This window comes from Anguilla rostrata, chromosome 10 (genome assembly GCF_018555375.3).
Source record: "Anguilla rostrata isolate EN2019 chromosome 10, ASM1855537v3, whole genome shotgun sequence".
Classification (NCBI taxonomy): Eukaryota; Metazoa; Chordata; class Actinopteri; order Anguilliformes; family Anguillidae; genus Anguilla; species Anguilla rostrata.
Window position 1 is genome coordinate 6,174,703 of NC_057942.1, and position 25,395 is coordinate 6,200,097.

At 47.0% G+C, this 25,395-nt stretch overlaps 1 protein-coding gene across 1 annotated transcript in view; it reads right to left on the reverse strand.

Moving 5' to 3' along the window:
- kremen1 (kringle containing transmembrane protein 1) overlaps nt 1-25,395 on the reverse strand; it is a 56,693-nt gene that overhangs the window by 22,438 nt on the left and 8,860 nt on the right. The window contains exons 2-3 of the mRNA XM_064353693.1: nt 8,406-8,568; nt 1,236-1,327 (exon numbers count right to left, since the gene is read on the reverse strand). Coding sequence (XP_064209763.1) covers nt 1,236-1,327; nt 8,406-8,568 — 255 coding nt within the window. The remainder of the gene's footprint in view (nt 1-1,235; nt 1,328-8,405; nt 8,569-25,395) is intronic.

Here is a 25,395-nt window from a genome sequence, read left to right on the forward strand (position 1 = left end):
TTTGGCTTTACCGTGGTTGCATTAAAAACAACAATCATTAAGTCTAAATACAGCACAAGACACTAAAATAGCACAAGACACAACATAACTGCAAGGGACACCAATTATCAAAGTGCAGATTTGAGGAGGTAGGGATTTTAACACATATCCAGCCAAGTTTTAATAAGAAAACTTAATCATAGAAAAACATATTCGGTCATTAAGAGCACCGTGGCTGTCAAAGTTCCAGAACAACTAACTGCTGATGGGATACACTTCCCAGAATGCTGTGTGTGACCGTGTCTACTGTGCCCCTCCCTACTGTTTCCCTGTTTTCTTGTAATTTACAGGTGTGTTGGATAGCGGCAGTGCTCAACATGATTTGTTTGCCAACACCTGGCCTGCCTGCATTTAGAAGACTCCTACCATGTCATGTGACCCCATTCTGCCCCAATCACATTTCAGAATCCACTCCCTGGTTTCTCTTACAGCCCTTAATTTGCAGGGCACTGGATCACTCCAGTAGGTGAGCGCAACCTGCGCCTGCTCTGCCCAATGCTCCGGATGAACAACCAAACATCCAGAGGAGTAACTCAGGCGCAGAGTTGAGCGTGAGCCTCAGGCGATGCCACTTGATCCGATTACCGAAAGTGGGATCGCAATCCAAGCCCTTTCCGAAACCAGACGGCAATTAAACACGACTGGAAAACCAAAACAGGACCTTTTTTTTTAAGGATGGAGGGGGCTAGAAGAAAGTGCTTCTGACACACACACTCGCACACACACACAGACCCACACACACACACATACACGCACACGGACACACATACACACAGATGCACACACAGACACACACACACACACACACACACACGCACATGCACACACAAACACACACACGGGTCCACCCAGACACATGCACACACCTACAGCGCACGCACACACAGACACGAATACGCGCGAGTATCGCTTTTCATGGAAACAGCACACCCCGACAGCTGATGTGTGGCTCAGGCACGTCCGGACACATCAGGAAGCCTAATTGCAATTGTGATAGACTCCTCTCCTCCGTGTAACAGCCCGGTGACATTCCAGCACCGGCATATAAAGGAACCGTAATTCACCCAAAGACAACTCCGCATGAGAAACACCAGCGGACTTCCATTTTTTAAATGAAGATGTAGTGGGCCTGGCCACCCCGGCGTTTCGGCTGAGGTTGTGTGTTGCAGGTAAAAGAAAAGAGGAGCGACACTCACTCTGGCAGGTGGGAATGTCGCAGTACTTCCAGTAGATGCCGTCGTCGTGGTCTGTGATGTAGCACCAAGGCCGAACGTCACCGTCTGGGTTCCTGAGGATGGGGGGGGGGGTTTGGGGAAAGATGGGAGATAAGAGAAAGAAAACACCAAAGACATTATTACCCAATAAAAACAATGGCAAAGATTAAAGGTTCTTTCTGTGCTGTCAGTCTCATACAAACCCCTCCCCCATTCCCACAAACCCTTGCTCTAAACAGGGACCTCCTCCCAGCTCTTCAGGGGCTCATTGAGCCAGAGCCACCACGGGACCTGGGTGGTGGGGGGGGGGGGGGGGCAGAGAAAGACTAGCCGCATCAAGCTGGGAGACGCTTTGTTCTGCTGCGGGGGGGTGGGGGGGGGGGGGGGGCCTGGGAAGAACAATGCGTCTGTCAAACAGGGACGCCTTTGACCTCACCCGCTCCGTTTAACCCCTGAAGATCTGAGAGTCCCGCCAGCGGCTCCCCGTTTCAGTTAGGGGGGGCGGGTATGGGCGGGGGGACTGGCAGAGGTAAGCCGCAAAAACCGCCAGAAACGATCTTCCCTTGGACCGTCTACCGGTCGGTTATTAAAGTCTACAGGAATTCATTACATCCGCCCGCCCCACCTCTCTGCCGAGCCGCGATATAATGTAGCACCTCCATACTTCCCCGCGGCCTCTCCAGATCCCATTTCGCCCCTTTTGTCGCGAAGAATTTGATGGGTGTTTCCATCTCTTTTCTTCTCCTTTCAAAAAACACTTTCCAGATTCTCTCCCTCGCTCTTTCTAAATAGAAAGGGTCATTGATCCAGATGTCTTTTTTAAGAATGGCCTTTTTTGCAAAAGCGAAACATAATCCCGGAATGAATGAAGCTAAGCGTGAACATTTCGCTGTTTCTCTGCCCCGGCAAACCTTCAGCGCGAATCATTTTATGCTGTATAATATTTTAATTTCAGGGGCACATTCTGTAAAAGTTCAACACACTGCAGTCATTGCAGACAAGCATTGTCTTTCACAAAGTAAAAAAAAAAAAAAAAAAAAAAAACTGACTGAATACTCCAGGCAAACTGTTTGGAAACTGAGAGGGAACGAGGGAATACAATCTGCTCTTACATGCCAAAGAACTTTCCAGAAGGGGTCCGTCCACCCGTTCACTCAACACTGGGTAGCCCCTGTAAGTTGTGTAAGTGTGTACACTAGGGCAAAGTGATGATTTCTGAACGTTACTCAACATGCACGCATTACAAGACACTTTGGGGGGGGGGATGGCCCGGCTATATTTGACACCGGTACCTGGAGGGCGTTCACCTCGAGCCCCTGTGTTCATTTATCTCCTCATTACAGCAATAATTACCCCCCGGGAGGGGGGGGAAACAAAAAAACCAAAAAAAAAAAAAAAAACCTGAACATAGAATGGAAGTTGAATGACTGCAATCTAATAGAGAGAAAAGACTTTGATCACTAAATGGTTCCTCTCTTTCCCCTCTAGCCCGTCAATGACGGGTTTTGGGTGACAATGGGGGCTTGGCTTTCACGCGCTACTGTAACCGGCGGAACACCGCATAATGGCGGAGCGGAGAGGCACGCACGGATGAAAGGGGAGGCAGCCCCTAAAAAAAATAAAAAGGAAAGGGTGTTGGGAGACGTTTTGTATCAGGGGAACGACAGGAGCAGGTTCAGGTTAACGGGGAGATTTAACGTGAGCGCTACCGGAGAAGACAATCTTTTTTTGGGGGGGGGGTGGGGGGGGCGGTCTGTTAATACAGGTTGGAGGAAGAGGAGGACTGGGAGCAATTGCGAGGCCATCTCTGGAGGTGCGTGAGAGAGAGGACAGACAGTAGCGAGAGCGAGCAGAGACAACCGCGGGAGCGAGCGGATTTGTGGACCGTCGAGGTCCGAAACGCGGTCGCCGTGGGAACGTTCCCGCGTCGTCGTCGCCCGCTGGCCCCGTTCGCCCCCCTTTCACCTCCCGGGCGCGTACGCCGGCGAGCTCGACGATCGACATCGGCATGTCTGCGCGAGGAACAGCAGACTCCCTGAGTCTACATCAGACAAAAGCATCTGTCCAACTGGCTCTTTCCAACATCTTAAATAAGCCATTTTCAGACTGGCCTAATCATAAAATTTATGATTAAATTAAAAGATTCTGGCACGGAAGAAGCTACAAAAGTCCCAGATTATGAAATCTTAAAATGTACACAGAAGAGAAAAAACAAGCAGCCAATCCTGTGCTTTCCAAAGACTTGCACATAGGCCTTCTGACTTTCATTAAGAGGACCCTGAATGGGACATTTAAAAAAACACCCCGGCCAAAATGAGCTGAGCCAGATGACAGTGTGATCATTTTCAAAATCTTGCCCAGAATTCAGACTCTGGGGCCAGTAGAGAATGAAATGATCACATCATCCATTAGAGAAGAGTGAACCCTTATCAAAGTTTCACTACAGACTATGCGGATTAGGAGAACTGAAACCTTAGTGCAACATTAATTAAATGAAGATTAGTATGGATAATATACCTGTCCATTTTGGAGACAGAACGTTAATGACTATAAGCTTCATACAGCAGGCCTGATATTAAAGAACGTCAACCAGAATAACATATGTCAGTCACATGGAACAAAATAAGATTGAAAGATACGGTTCAATTTTGAATAAACAGAAATAATGAGTTCACAAATATTGGCCAGCTGACAATTACATATGAAGTTCAACTGAAAACCGGAATTGCTTAGACGCAAATGAATTCCCCCACAAACAACAACGCGAATGAAACATAGTGGCATTCGTCTACCCAAGCACTGCTGAAATGACTGAAATCCAATATCATTTCTCCTGCTTCCCCCCCCCCCACTGCTTAATTTTACATTTATATGTGACAACAGAGCCACAGGATCACATTACAGCAAACGTGCCATGCATTATTAGGCTTACCTATATGTGTCACCAGCAATCACTGGAGGTGTTTGAAGAATGTGAATGGTATCTGTCTGTCAATCAAATCAATCAAACCTATCCTTTGAAGGCAGACACAATTCAGTCACACTGCCCAAAAATAGGAAACTATTGAATACACTTTATGTTAAGTTCAACTCTCTCTCTCTCTCTGTCTCTCTCTCCCTCAACTGATCCATGTTAACCTTGGTCCTGACTACATTGCCAATAAACACACGGGGATTTTTTTCACTCGCTGTTACTGCCTCTGTGGTTTTCCAGTGATCCGTAATTAAAAATGTCACTCATGTCATTACCTTTGTGGCTTCTGGTGGTGTTTTTTTTTTTTTTGTAATTTAAAAATGTAATTCGAAACTGGTAAAAAAAAAAAAAGAAAATAAAAAAAAAGAAGAAGTAGAAAATCCCACACGGTAGCAGTATGTTGCCCTTTCAGAATGCTGCAGGTCATATTTCAGGTGAGGCGCACGAGGAAGACGGTGCAGTTTAATTGGGGGTCGAGGTCCCCTGCCTCTACAGAAAGCTCGGCTTCCTATCTGGGGGTTTAATGCGATCTTTACTCCCCCCAACCCCCGCTCCCCCACTGAGCCACAATTCCTCCATGCTTTTCAGTGGAGTATTTTATTGGGCGTAATAAAGATGAAATATGAAGGCTATTAGGCCTTTCTGCATACTGCCAGTCTTTCCTTTAAAGTGAGACAGCGCATGGAAAACCAACAATGGGGACACGGAGTTTAATAACCCCTCCTCTGGCCCGAAAAACACCCCTCCCTCCACCCCTCCATCTCTCCCTCCCTCCGTCTCTCCCTCCCTCCCTCTCCTCCACATCCGATCCTGGCAGTAAACGGCTGTAAAGGCACTGCAGGCTTCTGGCCTGAAAAGCGTCCACCTGCGCCTGGATCCAGGCCAATTCCCGGGTTCGAAAATCCCCGCTGACCGCCTGAATCGGAACGGGGTGGGGGTGGGGGGGGGGGGGGGGGAATAAGCTCTGCACTAATGCTTGTGATTCCCCGCTGACCGTTCACACCAGGCTGGAAAAAAAGGGCCTCTTCAGATTTAACTAAGATCCAGCAGCTCTCTGTTACTGCACTGATCCAGCGCTGCGGGGATGTCAGGTATTACACACTAACAGGTGTCTTCTGATCATATACCCACAGAACATTATGAGCAGTGCCCCAGAGCAGAAGTACAGGCCTTGAGGGGGGTGTGCTGTTTCACTGGTGACTGCAGAAGGCCTGACAGTCCTAACAGAATGGAATATACTCTAAAGATGTGTGTGTGTGTGCGTGCGTGTGAATACACGGGCAAATATGTACTGTATTTACCCTTTTATGTATTGCAACACATTGCACTGCTGTGAAATACTGCACATTTTTGATATATTTAAAACATATTGCAGCGTATTCCATTTCTTCTGGAGATCCCCAAAACGACCCACAGGTGGCAGATTTACACTGGGTACATCCGACTTTCTCCGGGCTCTCTGGGCTCCCACACAAATCAAATCAAATCCAGGCTCAAAGATAACGCTCATCTACAGGAGCAGAGGGGCGCAGTTTAAAAAGGCGGGGATCGCACTGTAAGTCCCACAGGGGGGAAAGGCCATCCTTCCAACAAATCCAGCCAGATTAGGCAAACTAGCCGTCTCCTGCACGGTGAGCTCCTGTCCTTGTTCTGTTTTAAACGTACACTCTGTTTCTGTGTACGACCAGCTTATGTTCCAGCCCCATACATCTTAAGCTCTGCAAGGCACTATGAGCTACAAATGATACAATTATTACTATTATTATTATCATTATTACTATTTTTATTAGGATTGGTTTGAGCGACGTAAGACGCTGGAGAGACGGCAGAACGGCGGGCAGCTCTGCGGGGGTGAGGGGGCGGAGTAACCTGCGGTGGGAACGCTCAGCGGGGCGGTCCCAGGCCGTATATCAGCGCGCGGGGGTCCCGTCTCCTGACCTTCCCGAGCGGAAGGTCAACACGGCCCGGCTCCGCCAGGCTAAGCCAGCGATTCGGCCCGACCGCATTGTCTGCGGAGCAGACCCCTCTGCGCTCCCCAAAACATCCATTCTGCGCAGTGCACACGGACACAGGCGGGGCGGAGGGAGACACGCACGCATGCACACACAAACACACATACACACATGCAAATGCACACATACACATGCATGCAAACATGCAGAACACATGCACACACACACACACACATACACACAGACACATACACACACACACACACATGCAGGCACGCACACACACACACACATACAGACACACACACACCCATATGCATGCAGGCGCACACACACACACACACATGCACTCACACACACGCACACACATACACACACACACACACACACATACTCACACACACACACACACGCACACACATACATACACACACGCACACACATACTCACACACACACGCACACAAAAACAACTCCGCCCATCACCACCCCCTCCTCTGAACAGCATGGAAAATACCAGGCAGGAAGAATCAAGGTAATGATAACAAAGCGTAAGAGGTACACACAGACGGCATCTCTCATCTTCGCATTCCCTCCCGCCAAGAAGCTGACAGACACCGCACTTATGCTGATGAGCGAGCAAGGCACAGGATCAATCAAACCGCACTGCGCTTTTATCCCCGGCCCCCAGAAAAAAATGTTTCACATATTTTTATTTTCGAAAAAACCTCACATTCATTTTAATGTCAGTGTCGCAGTCTGTCCCGCTCAGCAGTGTAACCAAACAAAAATCGAACGATAAATTCATTTTTAAAAATTTACTTCGTTGAATATCAACAAGCTTCTTGGTTAGTCTCTAATTTGCTCAGGTAAATTTAGTTGTGCACCTATTAAGTTTAATATTTATGCAGTTAGGAAACCTGATAGAGGCATCCACAGAACATACTCCCTAAATCACCGGCTCTTAAACTTTTTAATATTGAGACCCAAATCGGAAACACTTTATTTACTGGGACCCAAATGAGAAATTTAGTACCTTTCAGCGACCCATCAAATACACACACCAGCACAGGCTAGTGGACCACAGATTCATCCTGGGACCGACCTCATATACTCCCGCAACTCGTTTTGGGTCCCGACCCACAGTTCAAGAAACGTTGCCCTAAACTGTTAACATCCCCAAGCATGTTTTTTTTTGCACAGAACCCTTTGGATTAAGATAACCCCTAAAAGGAATTGTAGAGGAACAGTTCTGTATCGCTTCCCTTCCTGTGAATCACAATTTTTATTAGCATTGTGGTCCCCAGTCAAGGTTTCCCTGCTTTATCAACTGTGGCAGGACAGTCATCCAAGAAGGCCACATCTTCAAAGCGCTCTTTCTCAAATTTACGACAGAGTCTTCAGAAATTTATGCTAAGGGGGACAAACTTTGTGGAGGAGCAATAATGAACATTTTGGTTATTAATGTGTTCGTGTCATAACTTTGGCAGTTACTCCTGGTGACTCCCCCGAACTTAATTGCTGTGACACCGTGTGTTTAAATCCGCACTGCCGAAGCAGAAAGATTGAGGGGGTAAAAGTTCAGGACGCGGAAAGTCATCTCTCCTGGCAAGTGCGGTGGCAAGACAAGTCTTGGGGTTTAATAGGAATTGGGAGGAAGTGACATGGAAGAGTTTGGCTCCAGGAAAACTTTCACGCGTAACTAGTTTCTCATCACGAGTGGCTGAGCAGCAAGGAACAGAGGGATGAAATGAAAGTGCATGTCTGTACTTCAAAACTTCAAGCCTAAAGAATCTCCAACCTCCAACCTGACAAAAAAAAACTTTTTCTACAAGTCTAGACAGTCTTTATGAGGAAGCCTCGTCAAATATTGACATTTAAATCACCCTCCATGTTTTCTACAGCGAACAGCGCCACACTACTTGCAACAGTAAACATTTCTCATCACCATGATCTTCTGTTTCGGTCAGTGTAAAAAAAAGTCAGATAATTGTACATATATAAATTCATATGTACATTAATGTCCTCTTAGTAATGAATCACAGGTACGTATATGGTATTGGGGATGCAATGATGCCCAATCGATGATTTACACTGTCGCAAGATGTACAATTGCATGTTGATACAACTGCCCGTGGGAAGGACATTAGTTACACATTTGGGATTCCCACCACCCAGCAAGCCCTCCATTAACACAGAAAACGGCAGAGTAGGGCTGTATTCTAACCTGCAGTAGTTGTGGGAGCCCAGTCCTCCTTCTCCATTAGGGTACTTGAGGGTGTTGTACGGGTGCTGGAAGGTTTCGTTCCAGAAAAGGCAGGGCTTCCCGCCCAGAAGACAGGTCTGGTTCTGGCGGCCTCTGTAATCCTTCCCATTGGCTGTGTAACATTCTGAAGAAAAAAAAAAAAAGAATCGCTCAGTAATCTGGGAATGAGGGGGGGGAGGGGCTCTAATATTGTTACTGACTAAACAAGAACATTTCCAACAGTTCCAAGAATGGTCCCGTGAGGAACGCCAAAACATTCTGAAAAACAGCTTTGTCGAGAAAACCTTTGTAAAAGCAACAGAGTGATCTGGGGACTTTGCAACCACAAGGATTACAGAAAACAGCCACATTAATATATCAACATCAAATATTCACTATTTAATATATTCACACTGTCTGCCAGTGCCTAAATTCTTGGTGATGCTGCACATGACAAAGGAAATGATCAGCACTGCTTCAATTCCTGTCCACCGGCGTTGTCGCTTGATTTCACAAAAAGAAAAACACCAGGCGAAGAACAAAACAAAAAAAAGGGAACAATTTGCATTTGCCATGAATATTAACCATGCGAATGACCGCCATCCGCAGAACCGACAGCCTTCCCCCCGGGGTTCCTCAAACAAAATGAAAAAGCAAAAACAAAAGAAAACCAATTTTGATAAGTCGAGACAGAAGAGAATTAAACAGTTCAGGGCAGCATCTGAAGAGCACGCTCAGTATCTTCCAAATAACTTCAGCGGGGGGTATGTGTTTTTTTTTGAGTAGGGCAAAGAATGGCTTTGAGCCCTGTCAGAGGTCTCTGCTCAGCAGAGGGTTCTCCTTATCCAAAAACGGGCCTGTCTTCTATCTCCCACAATCAGATTACAGGTTAGCCTGTCGAGTAACTGTATATCCCGAAGCCTCTCAGCTGCCTCCCCCCTTTGAAGAATCCCAAAACTTAATCAGGAAGAGATAGGCCCGTATTTTTTTTTCCACAACACAAAAAGCAACATATTGTACGCTAAATCAAAAACAGTTCGTCTCTCTCTCGCGGATTCCAACGTCTCATTACATTCCTCTGCGAAACAAAAAAAAACAAAAAAATAGTCGTTTCAAGTGTCAAAAACAACCGAAGCCGGCTGATATACGCTGTTCGGCTCAGACGAGGCCACAGCAGACACGGTCTGGTCGCGGTCGCCCTCGCTCTGCCGGAGATCAGCTTTCACAAAGCAGAACTACCTGCTCGAAAAAAAAAACCGTGACCCTTTTCATAATGCGTACTTTTCAGGAAGCAGGTCCGTACACGGTCGAGTCGTCCTAAACGGAAACTTCTGGTTTTTAACCCCGGCGCTAAAGCCGCGAATATTTACTCAAATTTACTTTTCGTCCGGTTAAAGCCGTTAATATAAAAAGCGAGGGGTTTACTCAAGGCCATTCTTTGAATTCCCCCTTCGAGTAACCGCCGCTTACCTGCGCAGCGCCCTTTCTCACCGCACCAGGCCGGCGTTAATTCGGCAGTTTCGCACACCTGAGCACGCGTGCTCGCGCCGGGGCGGATTCATCCCGCCGTTTTCTCGCGTGCGAGTCCTCGGAAGGGAAACATTCGGCTCCTCCGGGAGCCCGCCAGCCCGCCAGCCCGTGTCCGGGGGGGAGGCTGACTCAAACCTGCTTTGCGTCTAAGCCCCCCCATGCCTCAGAAGAAAAAGCCCTTTTAAACTTCGCCCCCCGGGGACCGGCTACCGCGGCGACAGCTTCGAGCCGCTCGTTAGCGGGAAGCCTTTGGGCGCTAGAAGGGAGCAGCGGCCGCGTCGCGGTTCAGGCGGCGTACGCAGTCGCGCGACCGCCAATTAGCCTTCCCGGCTTAAAAAGGACCCGGAGCTGCCTGTATTCTCCAAACCCTTATCCTCCAGTCCGTGAAAAACTACTGCGAAACAGACAAGGACAACAATTACTGGGCGGACCTTAGGATAAATAAATAAAAATAGTGATTTATCTGTGAGTGCTCGGTTGTTGGGTACAGGGGACAGGGCCACATGCCTGGCACCGATGCCTGCCTGGTCTCTGCCATGTCCAAACAGGGGAGGAGGAGAAAATGAAAGCCAAGCGGACTCAAAGGAAGCCGCAGTTAAATCTAATTAAGCAAGGCTTCCAGGCCTTCCCATACGATTCCCCATGCCTCTTACAACTCCAGATTTTTCTTGGGGGAGGGGAAGTACCTTTGGTAGAGTACACTCTGTTTTCACTTCCCAGCCTTCATTACAACATAAATCAGAAACTCACCGAAATTTCGGACTGGGACGAGAGACACTGTCTCTGTCTCTACCAGGCTCTCTGCAAATTTTCTGACAGACTGGCAGTTGTGTTTTTCTTGTTTTTTATATGTCTTATATTTCCTTCACCATGAGCCATGAGGACAGTGTCTTTAACATCCAGCACATCTCAGTACCAGCCTTTGTCAGAGTCAGGCAGACCTGTTATCTTGGTGGCAGGTCAATCCTGATTTTCTTGAGACGTTCATTTTCACGTCTGCTAAACACATGGATGTGCCCTGTTATTGACAAAGAAGAAAATAGCGCACGATAGTTTCTGAAATGTTGCCCAATAGATTATTCTGCCAGTTTTACGATGATGCTTTTGTTTTTACTGAAGAGGGAATTCCAGTTCTTACTTGTGTTTGAAAGGAAGTAGCCCCCCCTACCCACAATGCTTTAAAAATAACCACAGAGCTCTTTACCTGACCCTGTGAGGTAACCACTCTGACTCCCTTTGGGGCTCTATGGTACTAACATTTCATTTTACTCAGTACCTTTAGCGGTTTTGACCGCTCAATCAATTTCCCGCCAAGAGAGAGAGTCCTTTAAGATTTTAATGAAAGTCACTTAGGCATTCTTCTTCTCTGTTTTTTTTCTTCTTCCCCTGAGCCGTTCCTCACTGACACCGCTGGGGACACCGCTGGTGAGGAGGCGGTATTGAATTCCCGTGATTACGGTGGCGCTCGGCTTCACTTTAAAAAACGGCTCTTCTCTTTTAGCGATTTAAGTCCGCCACAACGCTGAAAGGCACGTCGGGGGAGCGGTGATGGGCGCGCTCAAAATGCGACTCTGCGAAGGAGCGATGCGGACTAATGGCACTGCGAAGCGTGTCGGGCGCTCTCCGAGGTCGCTCAGCCTGCCCTGCGTGCAAAACCCAAACGCCGCTCTTCGGGGCAGAGCCATTTTGAATAATGCAAACACGCTTGTTGTGTCACGGTACACTCAGGACAATTGAAGGGCAGTCATGCATCAAAAGAGAATGTTTAATCGGGACGTTTGGGGGGGGGGCAGAAAGTCACGATGCGGCCTATGACTCACACCGCTCCTTGAGCAATCGCGGGGGTGTTCTGGGTAACCTCAGACTGCTCTGTTTGCTGTGCCAAACGCTCGTGACGCGAGTGGAACTCGTGTCCTTCACAGAGAACTGTGGTTGCCTGCTTTCTGAAATTATAAATACCCTCCCTTACACATGCCCAGTAGCACAAACGAACGCTTTGTTATTTTGTGCTCGGTTTTTACGGAAAACCGGTAAGTTCAGAATCGCTTGTAAACGGACTGCAGGAAAAAAAAAAGGTTCGGCCGAAAGGAGAAGCAATAAGCACGCGCTACGGAAATGGCCCCCGCGCGTGACCCAATCATAAATGCCCGCCACTGTTTTCGCCTGTTTTTATTTTCTCGCAGAACAGCCCTCGCGACACGGCACTCGAAAAAACGCGCAGGGCCACCGCGCAGAAGAAGCAGATCGGGTGACTTCCGCGCGGGTCGCTCCGGCTCAGCGCAACAGATCACAGATCAAAAGGACGGCTCCGCGACTTTCGGCAAATGTTTACTCATCCCTAAATACTGCAAAGCGCTCTGTTATGGCTTGCGCACACACCGCGTTCTGGCAGCCTCCTCTGCCCTGTGGCACAGTTAGGCAACGGGGCTTGTGGCGAAGAGGAAGTTGAGGTAAAAGAAGAAGAAGAAGAAAAAGAAAAAAAAGGAAAAATAGAAAAAGAAGGGGGTTATGGGCCGCCTGTGTTTTGCTAAAGCCGAAAACAGATGTGGTCCGAGAAATTTTTAAAAAAGCAAAAGGAAAAAATGTTCTTGTGGTGTGGCAGTGGTTGGAAGTCTTAGATGGTGGGGGGGGGTGTGTGGTTGTGATGACCACGATGACAAAGACCCATTAAAAGATCAGCAGATCTCGGGGGTTTCCCCTCAAAGGGTCGCTCGCAGGGAGGGGTGCTGAGGCGCTGCCAGTCAGGTGCCAGGTGCTTTTGCGCTGTTCGCCGATCACTCCACTCCGTCGCCACGGCAGGGCCAATCAGAAACCCTGATTTGAAACACAACTGCCACCGCATTACAGCCCCGGGAAGTCCCGATCCAAAAATAGGAGGCATGAGGGCAAGCTTCCACCCTCCAGCCACCCCCCAATCGCACATTTTTAAGAAACGCTAAAAAAAGAAGAAAGAAAAAAGAAGCAAAGTGGTTTATTCACCAAGACTTCCTAACCCTGGTAATTACACGAGCCGGGACTGCTGTTAATTGTTTCCACGTTACAGCTTCAAACGTTCCCGCGTAGCATGGAAATCGGGAGAAGAGGCCTGTGGTCATGTGATCCCTACAGAACAAAAACAAACAAGCAAGCAAACAAAAGGCTACTGCCCAGAGTCGTGTCATGCTACCCTACGGCACTTTCAACAGACAGTTTCGCCAGGAAGCCAAAACTAAGTACTTGCTCACACTCTCTTAAGAAAGGTCTCCAAACGGCTCCTTACTGTCTCCTAGTTCAAGCGTTCTTTATCGGGCAAAATGGATAAATCTGAGAGCTTTGACACTTTTCACACCTAACCACAGTGGGTTAAATATCCACAATGAACTTTAGAAAACTTCCCCAATAGAGACAAGCTACAGAGCCCTTTTCTTCTGGGAGCGCATGCATTTGGGGGTAACAGCAAAAAGGTTTCTTGATGCCGAACTACCTTGTGGGTAGTTTTCATGCTCAAAACTATTACGTGCAGAGACTGGCTCGGAGAAGAACCGACTGAGGCTCAACTGTTTTGGTCCCAGTTCCTTTCATCTCCTGTCAAAATAGCAAAAAATAGTTTCTGACAGGGAATAGATATGGAAAGCATGTTCAAAAAGCAAAACATGATAGATTTCTTCTTTTCCCACTGCCAGGCCCCATCTTTTGCGGTGCTGTGATTGTAAAAATTCAAAAGCTCTCAGGAAGAAAACACAGAGGCACTCATTTTTGCCAGTTCCACCAAACTCAGCGCGCACTGAGCTACTTTCGAAGGGCGCTAATTGGGTAAGGGTTGTGCGCATGTTCAGCAATTAAATATCACATAGACAAAATGTGTGGCTGAGTTTATGCCAATTAAACGTGTTTACAAGTCTCTTGATTAAAAAAAACTATCCAGACAACCAACAAATGAAGGCCAGGGAATGTCCTGTTTTGTTATTTTTTTCCTGACAAACAATAACATCTGCATCAAACAAAGATAGTGCCTTTGAACCTAATTTGCAGTCAATGTAAACGACCTTGCTTTAAAAATCCCCTTCAGATAAGCTAATGTTTCCCATGCTTTTACAGGAACCTAATGGAGCGAAGCCATAAAACCGGTGGAAGAGAAGCCAGAAAAAAAAATCGATGAGAAGTTGAGGGGGTGACAGCAAACGTGTGTTTCGCTCATTGTGCTGCACCTCATTAACGGCACCAGTCCTGTATAAACAGTCAGGTCTTTGCCTCTAGGGCACAAGAGATCCTTTGTTTGTACAGCTGATCAAGAGTTACTCAAGTTGCTGTTGAGTTTTTAACAAACATATTTTTGTAATTTTTTTTTTTTTTAACTTTTTTTTTTTTTTTTACCTCCTTCACTGGTGGTGGAGTTTTACCAACCCCTCAGGTAGTGGACGTGGGGTAAATAAGCACCATTTGAGTTTGATAACTGGCTAAAACTCGAGACTCGTTCTATTTTCAAAAGACTTTCTCCATATATTGTCTCCGTGCAACGCTTTGCTTGGACAAAAGTGAGCAAAAGTGAGAATCATTACACATCTCCACACAGAAAACTCAGTCTAGGAGTTCTAAATCTCATGAAGCGTTAAATTTCTTAAACGGGCACTTAATAAGATAATAACAGAGATAATGACAGCTTAAGCCGCCACGTCCCCTACGGTGGCCTGGCTCGGCGCCAACAAGAGCCGATACGTCCGAAACGATTACGTCTTCACTTCGGGGACCGCAAACCGGTCCGGTCCGGATCGTTCCGGTTTCTCGTTCACCTGTGCGAAAGGCCCCCCACCCCAACCCCACCCCCACCATCCCCCAGGCTACCGGAACAAACGGCTGGCACTGGACGCGAAAAGTGATAGTGGCACAAAATGGCCTCCGTCGGCGTGGCACGCAGCAATCAACGTGTCAGTTGCTCCTTTCTCAGCCGCATCCCCCTCCGAGGCTAATCGCGCTGAATTAGTCACGCTACGCGCCGCGACGCCAAGCACCGGATTCCAGTTGCTGTTAGCTGCGAAGGTGCCACCCGCTAATGCTAAGCGATAGCTAAGCCTCCAGGCAAGACAGGGGAGATGACAATTGAGAACTGAAGGCTTCCAATGCTGAAGCCCTGAGCGATTCTGGCGATAGACCCAGATGAACCACCTGCCCCCACCCCCCACCCCCCCCGCCCTCCCCCCATCTCATTTCAGCAGTCTTTGGTGCCTTCATCATCCTCCTCCTCTTGTGTCAGTTGCCCCAGTCAGTTGCCCCATGCTTCCTTGCAGTAGCCCAACTGACACCAAAGTATCGGCAGGGAGTCCATCGGAGCCTAAAAATAAAAAATAACACCTAACCACCCATGCCCCTGCCCCCGCCAAAACACCTTCCAGTCTGGGCGACTCCTCGCCAAACCGTTCAGTAGCACCCATAATGCACGGCTGTTTCTCGTTTTACCGTCATTCCAGTGAATTTCATTCCGGTATTAATTTTTTTTTTTCTCACATTAACAAAAAGAGACTTAAGTAGTCATGCTGCCAAAAAAACAAGTGAACGCATGTTGCCAAAATGTTGTACTTCTGATGTCTTTCCTCTTTAAGTAAGATTACAGGACAAAACAAAAGAAATGCCCTAAGCTCCCATCCGGTGTAAAAATTACAGTTTGACTTGATTGATGCAGTCTGATTCATCAAATAAAGATATTTCAATGACAGGACAAAGAAAAAAGACATGTCTTTCTGAAAGTCCCTACAGGGGAATGTAGAAATATAAAGCAATACAGATACACCTCATTGAAAAAAAAAAAAACTTTGGAGGAGGGGCACCACCAAGGATTTTGGGCCCCATTAAAAAATGTAATGTTGGGCCCCACCACCCCAGACCACCCTTTCCCTGCACATTCACAGCACAGTTTTTTGAGGGCCCCTTGTCAGTCAGGGCACTTGGAATCATCCTATACCCACCCCCACCCCCCCCCCCCCACACATAAGGATCCTCTACTGGGGAGTTTGACCCCTTGAGAAAGATGGAAATGATGAGTCCAAGAATGTCAGAACAACAAGCAGCTGTGTTTTAAGACACGCCCACTTTCTTTCAACTCGGAGTCTCATTGACAGGAAGAGGGGCAGCCGGACACTGAAAACTTTGAAACACTCACAGAGTTATTTAAGGAGAGGACTGCGGAGTCACAGTGACAAACGCCAGCCCATAAAGCACAAGGATCCCACATATCCGCAAACCACGCACAAAACCGCTTGCTCTTCCGGAATACCTCCCATTTTTTTTTATTGAAAACGCAAAAAAAGATTAGCTGGTTCATCGCCACCCCCCCCCATCTCCCACACTGCACCAAATCACTGTCTCCCCAGTGACAATGTTAAACGCCCTCATATGCCTCCCGGAAATGAGTTTTGCCAGATTTTATTATTATTTATTTTTTTATTTTTTTAAACCCCATTGAGATCTTTTTCAAGGGGGACCTGACATAAATGCAATTATAATAACCCACATCGCAGTGATGAGTCACATAAAAACAAGATTACAGCTCAATAATGTACCTATATACAGCGGGTAATCAAATCAACCAGGTTGGACTTATTGTTTACTCAATTCGCTTTCTCCCTTTAATAGCCCAGACAGTAACTTCCTGGGGACTTGTCTGCTTGACCTATTCAGAAACACCGGTTTTAAAAATATATATAAAACCATCAAAACTCTCCAGTGATCTGCATTTGAACTAATAACTGCCAAGCTGTCATTTCTATTGCAAATTATTCCATCTGCATACCGTTATTAATCCACCATTTTACCGCTCTTTAAGTAGTCGGGGTTTTTGATTTAAACAAATAAAACAGTAAAATCTCAGTACACAGGGTAAACAAAGTGTATTAATCCATTTCCGACAGTAAAGTACATCATCTCATTCAGTGTGGGAGGAGAGGGTGGCTGTTGCTGTTCTTCTCTAGACTTCAAGGCACAAAATTAGAGGGTTCAGGACACATCCACAACAAATCATAAACTCCCCCCCCAATACAATTCTGTTATACAGAGGTGGGGGGGGGTGGGGGGGGAGAGGAACACTTTAGGGTCCCTGAACGCTGAGGTTCCTTTCAAGCTCCTGCAATTTTCTCGGCAAAGAGGCCTTTCGACCGGCAGCGTAATAGTCGGTTTAATTTACATTTCCTTTTGTGACGGAGAGGTCGTAAAGTTAACACTCGTAAAATTAGCGGCAAAGGACCAGAGAGAGAGAGATAAGGCCCGCGCGAAGGGAGCCTTTGGAGTTCCACATCCAATTCCAGCCGGCTACCTGCTGGGCCCTCATGCAGCTAAAAAAAAAAAAAAAGCAAACAAACAGCCAAAAGCGGGAGAGAAAGCAGTTCTTTAAAAAAAAAAAATTGGTGCTAATGTGTTTACTGGAGAATACCACATATGGGTTCTTATGATTGCATAAAACACTATCAAAGCTCGATGACTCCAGAGGCATGTGGGCCGCGATGCGCGACATGGCGGCTCACTGTGCCTAATGGACGCTCGCGCGCGGCGCATCGTGTGGGCGATGTTTTTAAACAGTGCGATCTTTCAAAAAAAAAAAAAAAATGTTTCCTTACAATAACCGCCACTTTAAGATCTCTGATAAAACGCGCGCGCAGCAACAAAAACAGGCGTTAATCGATGCCCGCCTGCCCACCGCATTCTTCCCCTGTTGTGTGCCACTTACGAAATAAAAGACAGGGGGGTGGTGCGGGGGGGAGGGGGGAGGGGGGGGCCGTCATTTAATCGGCAAAACCACAGTTATGTTTTGAGATGCATCCGATGTCGGGGAACGGCAAACACAAGCCTCCATTGTTCCAAAGCTCAGGCCTGTGGCATTGTGCTGGCTATTTTCACCCACTCATCCCACTCCCCCACCACCCCCCCACCCCCCCCCCCCCCCCACCCCCCCCCAACAGTAATTCATCAGCGGATGTGCACCCACCCGCTTTGTGTCATTCGGTTATTTTGGTCTCGCCGGTCGCGTACGGCCCGGGCTTTAACTCGCCGTCGGAAGGCGGCAATTTGAGGCCCGGCATCAAAGAGACGCGTTCGGCGTTCCGGAGTCGACGCAGGTGCCTTTGAAGTCGTCCGCCGGGTGAGTCGTCGAGCCCGAGCGAACGCGGCCAAATTACAGGCCAGCGAGGCGGAGAGGCCCGGCCCCTCGGCCTCGAAAGCAGGAGGTTGTGTGTTTGAACCCTACAGGTATTACACTGCTACACTGCTGCTGTCCGATAACTAGCGAACGAACAGTGTGTGAAGTATAATATACATATATATATATATGTATATATACATATATAAAACAAGTAATGTATTTGTCTCGCTGGATAATGCAATTAATGTACTCTATACATATATATATATATATACACACACACACACATATAAACATACATACATATTGCATTCATGCTAAAAATTCATGTTAAACCAAGTTGCATTCTTCGTAGATTCACAAACGCCGTTTGCCTGACAAGTGAGCACGCAACCAAACTGTAAATTATGCATGAGCAGCGCTGCATGATGGGTACTGTGCACTTCAAAGGATTCCCCCTCCAATAACAGCGGCGGCGGCGGCAGCAGCCAGTCAGATTCCACGATCGTCTTAATGCGCACCCGACTGCCGGGGCCTGGCACTGCGATCCCTTCGCGGGGAAAGAGCGCGGTCGTTCAGCCCGAGCCAAAACGGGACGGTGCCGGATCGAAGTCACCGGGGCTCGCCGAATCACCACCGCGGAAGGGGGGGACGCTCGCGTGCCCGCACGCGCTCACACCTGTTTTAGATCTCCCCCCCCCCGTTCTCGCTCAGGTTTTAATGGCATGTGAGGAATGTTAATTGTACGGGGTTCTAGGTGGGTGTGTGGTTGCTCTCCGGGGCATGGTGCGTAGAGTAGAACAGGTTGGCCGTTCTGTTCTGGGAAAAGAGAGAGAGACAGACAGAGAAAGAGAAGGAGAGAGAGAGTGAGAGACAGAGTGAGAGAGACAGTGCGAGAAAGAGAGACAGAGAGAAAGTGAAAGACAGAGAGAGAGAGAGAGACAGAGAGCAAGAGAGGACAGAGGGAAAAGGAGGGAGAGAGAAAGAGAGACAGAGTGAGAGAGAGACAGGGGACGAGAGAGGACAGAGGGAAAAGGAGGGAGAGAGAGAGAGAGAGGAGTTTAGATAACACTGTGGGGCCCTGAAGAGAGAAGAATGGGTAGAAACCTGTCAACTCAATACGCTTCACTGGACTGAAATCAATCAGGCATGCGTATTGAACAAGGGCACTGCTTTCTGTTCAGCTCATATTTAACATGGAGGCAACAGCGTAAAATATGTGGACACATTACAATTGCATTACAAACAAACTTAATTTTTAAAACAACCCTAAATTGCATTACTACAGAAAATAAACAGTCTGTATATATCTCATAAACGGCTTCAGCGTTTTGTGAAAAATAACGAGCAGCGATACAACTAGGGCTGGTAGATCTCCGGTCCGAAACGTGACACAGTGTCTGTGCAGTCTGTATAATTTTCCTTCGAATGAGCGATTAACTCTTTGTCAAGTTAATGACTCCGGTTATGCAACTAAAAAAAAAAAAGAAAGGGGGGGGGAATGAAAGTCTGTTTAAACAGAGAATTTCCTGTTTCACAGAAATAATCGTTCCTTTCACTGCGAGCTAGCGCTGGAGCGCTGGGGACATTGGTGTGACAATGGTGCAGAACCGAAATTCCTGGGTTGCGTGACACAATGGGGCCTGACCGACCCTGCAATGGGACTAGGTTACAACTGAGCGGCAGACAACTTGCTACAGCAATGAACGTAACGCCCAGTAAGCTGAAATCGTACTCCATTCCAAATTCTAAGACTTAAAATTGCTATAAGCATTGCACATTGAGAATGTGTAACGTTTCTGGAAACACTCTTCCATTACCTCATAGAGACACAAGGTGTGTAAGAACATGGAAGTGTTGACTCCCATGCAAGTGCAAGGTACTGTAACACACCTGGGGAAATTACCTTTGACATTAAAGATAGTGAAGACATAGTTTAGACAGAATTCACATTTTGCCCTCCTCTGTGTGGAATACTATCTACTTTTAATGGAATCCCGATCGTAGGAGGACAGGAGAGATTGCCCAGTAATTAGACAACGTTGCGTTTCTGTTGTATCCTGTACAAATGAAAAAAAAAAAATAGTATACATGCAACACGTATTTACAATCTTCCACAACACAATAATTCATTTGCATCTCTTTCACTGAAACAGAACAACGTGGCCATAAACATGATCTACAGTACGTTGCAGTCGTCAATGCATGATTGGTATATTTGTGACTGTGTTTGTGTAGCAGAGTGCTACGTTTTCTTTTTTTTTAAATGAGAGGATTCTCAGAGCTGGCCTGTTGGAATGGCTTTCATCAACGTCCCGGCGCATGCTTATTGTTTATCTATTTGGGACGATGAGGGAAATACGTTTCGGTAATGCCCCGAAGAGCCGTGCACGTGGAACTAATTCTGCGATGGAAAATCACCAAAACAGAAAGAAAACACAAATCGGATTTCAGGATAACAAAAAAATAAAAACTTGTTGATAGAGAAAGACACTTTTATCCAGCTATTACAACTCTTTTAAAAACCGGCAGCCCCCGATCTGTAAAATATTGCAAAACAAAAAAGTTCAATATCACTCTTTGTTAGCTTAAAGTTTCATAAACAACTTATTATAAATACATGAAGAGTTATGCATATTTAATTAGGGTCTTTTACACAAGGTAGAGGTAGATTACACAAAAAAGTGACTGATAAAACACCTCAGGGTGGATGAAACCGTCAGTATACCAGTGGAAAACTGAGGTAGCCACCTTTGGAGAAAGGCCACACGACTTGGGAGAGCACATAAGGGTAAAATGAAAAGCACGGATGACTCTCACTGTGGCTTTTGATTGGTTACTTTCCTTTGGGGGACCTTAGATGTTTAGAACATAAAAGAGATGGAAGAAAAAAGAAGAAAAAAAAACTTTTTCAGCACCATGGATCCAGATGATTGGAAAATTTCCCAGAAACCCCCATGACGGATGTCGCCATGGGAACGTTTTTAAAAAAACGGTTGGCTTTGTGCAGCCGGTGCAGAACTTCAAGGCGTTCCTCGCCCTCGTGCGACCGCTCGGACGGCGAGATTAAAATGGCGAGCGGGGCTTTCGCTAAATGTAGCGTATTGCCCATCGCGTGTCCGAGTGGCGCCTCCAGCCAATCATATTGAGCGGGGCCGAGCTGATGCCCGTTTCTCTGAGGCGACGCGGCGGGAGTCTTCGTAAAAGACGGCCAACGCCTCCCACGCCTGAGTAACCGTCAGGATCCTTCATCGTTTTCGTTTGTTTATTCCAAACGTGCTTGGTTGCCGCGGCAGCTCGCGCCAGACGGGCACCCTCCAGGACTCCAAAAGCGTAAATAGAGCGTGTTCGCGCTATTAACCTCGCTCGCTTGTTTCTGTCTGTCTCCATAAATGACACATCTGACACAACTCCAAATTCCCCCCGTTTTTCGTATCAAAGTCCATGTACGTTTAATCTGATATCGTTTGGGGAAAGTTCATTTATTTACTTATTTATTTATTTCGGTTATCGCTGGTGCAGTGGGCTATTCGTCCTGCTGTTATTATCTTTCACTTTGCAAAAAAAAAAAAACCTGACCTGGCCTTTTAAAGCGCACAAAAATAAAATTACAACAACAACAAAAAATAAAATAAATAAAAGGACGTTTGTGCCCATTTAATCCCGCTGATTGTCATTTCAGATGATAAAGGACAGCAGGTCAGACTTCCACTCAGAAGAGAGAGGGACACAAGAACAATGAAGAAAGTACCGCAGTGTAATATAATGGACAGGAAAACTGGGCTTGTAACCTAGAGGCTGCTGGTTTGTTTCCCAGGCAGGACACCGCTGCTGTATCTTTGAGCCAGGTACTTGACCTGAAATAGCTTCAGCGTATACTATATGACCAAAAGTATCTGGACACCCCTTGGTCTGGGGCTGTTTTTTATGGTTTGGGCTAGGCCCCTTAGTACCAGTGAAGGCAAATTACATTACATTACATTACATTATAGGCATTTAGCAGACGCTCTTATCCAGAGCGACGTACAACAAGTGTATGCTGTAGCAAATCTTAATGCTACAGCATACAATCACTGACAATTCTGCGTTTCCCTTTCCTGTTTCAGCATGGCAAAGGCCCCGGGCACACAGCGAGGTCCATACAGAAATGGTTCTGTTGAGAACGTCGTGGAAGAACTTGACTTGCCTGCAGAGCCCTGACCTCAACCCCATCCAACACCTTTGGGATCAACTGGAAAGCCAACTGTGAGCCAGGCCTAATCGCCCAATCAGTGCCTCACTAAAGCTCTTCTGGCTGAATGAAAGCAAATCCCTGAAGCAATTGCTTTAGCAGCAAAGGGTGGACCAACTCCATATTAATGCCCATAATTTTGGACGAGATGTTGGATGTCAGGTGCCCACATGCTTTTGGCCATATAGCGTATATCCAGCCGTACCAACGGATACTGCAAATGTCGTGCGTGCTGTTCTTGATGAGAGCGTATGCTAAATCCCTGTAATGTAATGCACTTCTAGGGGAACCTTGTCAATAGCAAATGGCCCTTTTTTGTGCTCTTTCCCATTGGCAAGCAGGCTCCAGGTCTCTGCCATTTCACAGAGGAGCCGAGGGAGAGGGAGGCCACAGGGACACGGGGAGAGGAGGCCTCTTCTGTTTCGGCGCCGGCGTCCATGAGAACCGGACCCGCTTCACAAAGGTCCATTGAATTCGAGACGGCGCTCCGGTTACAGGACACCATGCTAGTGGCCTCTGAGCAGCCCCCCTCTCGTCTCCGTTCGTTATCAGCGATCGTGGGACGGACGGACGGACAGACGACAAAAAAAAGAAAAGAAATCGGCTCTCCCAATAGGCTGGGTTACGCCCCACTGCGCCAGGTAGGTTAGGGCTGAGGCATGTTAAACCACACAAACTCTCACGGGGGGGGGGAAACAGTTTGAAAGTAAGAGCAGCCCAAGATGGCATAAATATTGTAAGGATCTTGGATGTCCGGATGCAGAACAGCTATAAACTGCCTCGTTATTGCTGTGTGATTTATTTGAAGGCACTTTTAATCTGTGACGGCACAGAGCACAGGGGTGATTTCCAAACTCCATAATGAGTCGGAATCACAAGTTTGGATGAGTTATAAGGGACAACGTGTGATTGTTCAAGGCCCATGAAATACTACCAAAAATATTCCTGTATGGTCTACAGCAGACTATAAGTTCACAGCAGCCCTGATTAAAGTCTTTTTTCTTGCCTTAATTAGCTAATCTGATTTTATGCATTCTAACCAGAAATAAAAACTTGCTCGCCTCCAGCCATAACTGAAATGTAGCTTCTAAAATTTTCTTTGGTAAAAATATTATGTCTGAATATCAAAGAATTTACGGATATAATTTAATTAGGATCTTTTTTTGTTTGTTTGTTTCTGTTTTTTTAGGATAATCATAATTTCCCATGGTCTACTACACGCCCGCACGCCCGCACGCACGCACGCACGCACGCACGCACGCACGCACGCACGCACAAAAAAACAACTTTTTGAAAAATGAGCAGTCTGCAGCAAAAGTTTCAAATAAAACCGAGGTCACAGCCATGCTACTGGTACCTTTCTTCATCATTTTTCACCAAGAAAGATGAATAAAAGATTCGACAAAAGAGTGTGAACCTCCTCTGAAGAGGGCTCAAAATACTTCAAGCAGTTTAGGGGGGGGTGTGTGTGTGTGTGGGGGGGGGGTCGACACGCCACAGCAGAGGAACTCTCCTTCATGCTTCCCCTCCACGGGTTCCTGTCTCCCTCAGCATCGATCGGACCGGTGCGTTTTCATCTCGTCCGCATTCTGTCCTCAGAAGCCTCAACTTCAAACCCGCCCGCTCTGAGCAAACGGCTCCCCGGTGCACAGCTAGCCGTTCCAAACACATTCCTCCCCCCGGTTTTATGGCGTAAAAGCCAGCGTGCTCCTCTACTGCACAGGGTTACTGTCAAAAACTGCTCTGCCATCTAATTTCATGCCTACTACTATTTTAGCAACAGTGTTCATGTTAGAGCAAAATGACTTTGCCGAAGCCAGTTTAGTGGTGGTGCTGTTTTAATTCAGGGGGTCACTTTATTGTAATAGAACGTAGAATAGCACTCGTGCTGTTTTGCATTAGTGTCTGTCCTTTCCGGTGGCCACTGAACAGATGCTGGATTATGAAATGTGGTAAAAAGGTAAGACAAAGCAGTCTCTCTCTCTCGCACACACAGACACACACACACACAGACACACAAACAGTCACCAATTGTGTTTACCTATTTCCAAATGATATGTAAAATAGATGTCAGCATCGCCACCAGGTGCGGTGCCACCTGTACAAACAAGATCAAGGACAATGTGTCATCCACTAATGGGCTTAGTTATATTCTGTAAAGCTCTGAACAGCTCCTCAAGAGTTTATATTATAAGGCCCTGATCTCACTGTGCATGGAAATTACACGCGTTGTTGACTGCCAATGCTGTCGCTTGCCAGTGACATTGGATGTGAAAAAACAATACAAATAAATCAATAAATAAATAAATAATCTGATCAGGGCAAATCCTAAATGCGAGATCCAGCTCTTAAGCACAAAACAAAAACCAGTGCAGAAACTGCATCTTCTCCCCCTCCGAATTCCGTGGCCGTTCGGACGAACCAATCGGAACGCAGTCTGAGCAAGGAGTCTTTGGACGGTCTCTAAAACACACCCCACCCCTGCAACCGCGCCCACCCGTGTCCCTCGGTTTCATCCCCGTCTCCGCGGCGACGAGGGGTTGAACGGTTTCGCAGAGAGGGGAAAAAGGCGACAATCCGCTCCCTTCGAACCGCAAGGCGGTCCTGGACCGCCTTCAGGCCCGGCGACCTCGCGTTCGCTGGCGAGAGCTCGGCCATTTCCCCGCCGCGCCCCGCGGAAAAAAAAAACGCACGACTCACGCCGCTGGACAGAGCTCAACCGACGCTCCAACCGACGCACGAAAAGGTCACAGGTCACGTCCCACACCAACACAGCAGCAATTCGATATCCTGACATTATGTTATTGGTCATGGCTCTTTAAAACTGAGAGTTGCATGCAAAACCGCGTAAGTACAGGTTTGCTGAAATGATTTAAAATTGGTCAGGCTTTATTCTCGGACTTCGTATATTTCTACCAGATTCAAAGAGGACGGTGGAGCACATTTAATGCTTCGTTTCTACACAAAGGCAACCAGAAAAGTAAGCCGGACCATAAAAAAGGGCAACCAGACTCAAAGGTAAATGAAGTTGAGTTTGAATGCAAGCATAGCATCTGACTGTCAATGCCTGCTCTCCATTTTAGAGAGGACTCAGTGTTTTATATGTA